This window comes from Penaeus monodon, chromosome 12 (genome assembly GCF_015228065.2).
Source record: "Penaeus monodon isolate SGIC_2016 chromosome 12, NSTDA_Pmon_1, whole genome shotgun sequence".
Taxonomy (NCBI): Eukaryota; Metazoa; Arthropoda; class Malacostraca; order Decapoda; family Penaeidae; genus Penaeus; species Penaeus monodon.
This window is the reverse complement of record NC_051397.1, coordinates 51,889,020-51,891,519: the sequence shown is the minus strand read 5'-3', so window position 1 is coordinate 51,891,519 and position 2,500 is coordinate 51,889,020. Positions and strand designations below refer to the sequence as shown.

The following is a 2,500-nucleotide window of genomic DNA, read 5'->3' as shown; positions in this document are numbered from 1 at the left end:
TTATTCCTGACTCATACTTCTATCTCCTGCTTCAGAGCCAGTCACTGAAGCAACCTGTGGCGGAACGACCAATACCCATAAGACAGTTTGGCAGAATCCGATGTACCCGTCTATTGAAGGCGGTCTGCCCTCCCTTTGCCCTCTGACAGTTAATGTCCCTCCAAACACTTGTGCTTTGAAGTAAGTCGATGGCTCGAATGCTTGCTTCTGTGTTATGTTTATGCGCGTGCTTCAAAAGTTTCCTTCACGCGTGCTTTCTTTTAATATTCTTTATAAAATATACTACCAGATTTCCATCGCCTAATTATTCCTTATTTTCTTCAGGGTCTACTTCAAAGATCTGGCTTTTACTCCTAGATTCTTTAGCTACCTGACAGGCTTTTGCGCACACGACAGCCCCTCCTTCAAGGCATCCTACAAGGGGGGTATTACACAGGCACTCTGTTCTGATCAATCGGGCACTGAAGGTAAGTCTTTAAATGGCATTTGTGTTTCTAAAAGGCATCTCATGTTACTGGCCCCTCACAGCCGATACGACTGTAAGCAAATTTGTCCGTCTTTGTGGTACTCTGTTTCGGACATGACTCCCGAATGTCTGTAGCATCGTCGGGCGAAGCACTTTAGTCATGCAGAATGTGTTGGGTAAACATAGTGGGTACATCGACAGACAAGGCAGTTAGGGAAGATTCAGTTTGAACTAAATTGGCAACATCCGTATCTTTGGAGAGAAAAAAATGATAAATGAACGAAAAATACGTTTATTACGGAATTAAATGATGACTCAACCGAGACCTGAGATGAAAGAATACTAAGCCTTCGAGATGCCAAAGGACCTCTCGATAATAAATTGGGAGAGGCCCAGATCCTGCAGTGGAATTGATGGCTGTTGAACAAACAAATAATATATATTAGCTTCTGTTAGCTATATCGACTGTGGGAGCTTTAATAATGGCTATCATTATCATCGTAACTGTCATTCCTCAGACCATTACGCTGTGGCTCTACCTTGCAGCTGTAACTGTAGCAACAGGATTAAGGGTAGAAATAGTTTTGTGTTTGTTATTATTTCAATCACCATCAGTGTTTCTGTTAGTATCCTTATTTGTTCTATCTTCGTTATCGTGATAATTTTCTATTGTTAGTAGTATCATCATTGTCATCATATTATTAGTAATTTCACCATTATTATAATTGTCTCAGTATCATTGCTATCAAACTATATGCTAGCATCCTTGGCAACAGTATCATCACTGCTATGATCCTCATCATTATCACTACTCCCCATCAATATTATCATTATTTACTTTCATCATCATCACTAATCCCCTTCGTCATCATCGCCATTCCCCATCACCATTATCACCATTCCTCATCCTTATCATCACTATTCCCTATCATCATCATCACTCTTCCCCCACATCACCACCAATATCCGTGTTATGAAGCGCCACCGCCCTTTCCCTCTTCCTCTGCGAAGGAATCCTGGCCGTGGACCCTGACGACGCCGAGCCCATTCTCCTTCTGCTGCAGATTGACCCCAGAGCGACCTTCAAGTTCCAGATCAACGTGACTGCTGTGGAGTGCAGCGATGTTGTGCAGTTCAAGTGTGAGTGTTTAAGGTTTCAGGGACGGAAGGGTTAGGCTGAAGGAAGGCCTTTTTTAGGATATTTATTAAATTCATTAAACTGCTCACAAATTCTCTCTCTCTCTCTCTTTTTCTCCCTATCTTCCTCTCTCGCTGTTTCTCTCTCTCTCTCTCTCTTCTTCTTCTTCTCTAGCTGTTTCTCTCTATCTCTCTCTGGTATCCCTTTTCTGTTACCGTGAATTCCCATTTGACCTGCGCTGACTTTAGAGTATCTTACCGTTACAGTTATATGCCTGTGATGGCTAATAACACTACTTTCATTCCCTTTCTCTCCACCCACTATTCTAAAGCAGTTATCCATCCCCTCTTCTCCCCTTGTTCAGCCCCGAATGTGTGCGGCATCAAGAACGACGTGTCTCCCCTCAGGCGAAGCGGGCTTGTCGATGATCCTGAAGTTAAGGGTGAGTCTCTATGTGCACTGATGTCTTCTGAAATCCTTCTGTTAGGTATGCTCAAGTCATCACTGTAGAGAGATGTTGCTCTTTGACACTGACATTATGACCATCCTCACCCGCATGCTCATTGTCAGTTTCAATACTTTATCATCATCATTATCATGATAATAACAACGGCAATCAATATCATTACCCTCATTAACATCATTGCCAAAGTAGATATAGCTCACACCTGCACCTCATCCTTCCTCCACTGCTTTCGGCCAAAGGACCTCACCCTCACCGTTCTTCCCGCCAGTTGACGCCGAGGACGAGGCGGACGTGGACGAGCAGGAGGAGGACGTCGCCCGGGAAGGCCGCGCCCGCAAGAACAAGCCTGACCGAGGCGGAAACTCCGGCCGCAAGAAGGCAATCGTCAAGCGTCTGCAGGAGGAAAAGAATGCCTTCTCACAGGGTAAGA

At 44.3% G+C, this 2,500-nt stretch overlaps 1 protein-coding gene across 1 annotated transcript in view; it reads left to right on the top strand.

Annotated features, from left to right (window-relative positions):
- Window positions 1-2,500, top strand: part of LOC119579578 (serine protease filzig-like) — a 14,678-nt gene that overhangs the window by 7,908 nt on the left and 4,270 nt on the right. Inside the window, exons 4-8 of the mRNA XM_037927496.1 lie at window positions 36-180; window positions 325-467; window positions 1,478-1,606; window positions 1,969-2,046; window positions 2,339-2,494. Of these exons, the coding sequence (XP_037783424.1) occupies window positions 36-180; window positions 325-467; window positions 1,478-1,606; window positions 1,969-2,046; window positions 2,339-2,494 (651 nt within the window). The remainder of the gene's footprint in view (window positions 1-35; window positions 181-324; window positions 468-1,477; window positions 1,607-1,968; window positions 2,047-2,338; window positions 2,495-2,500) is intronic.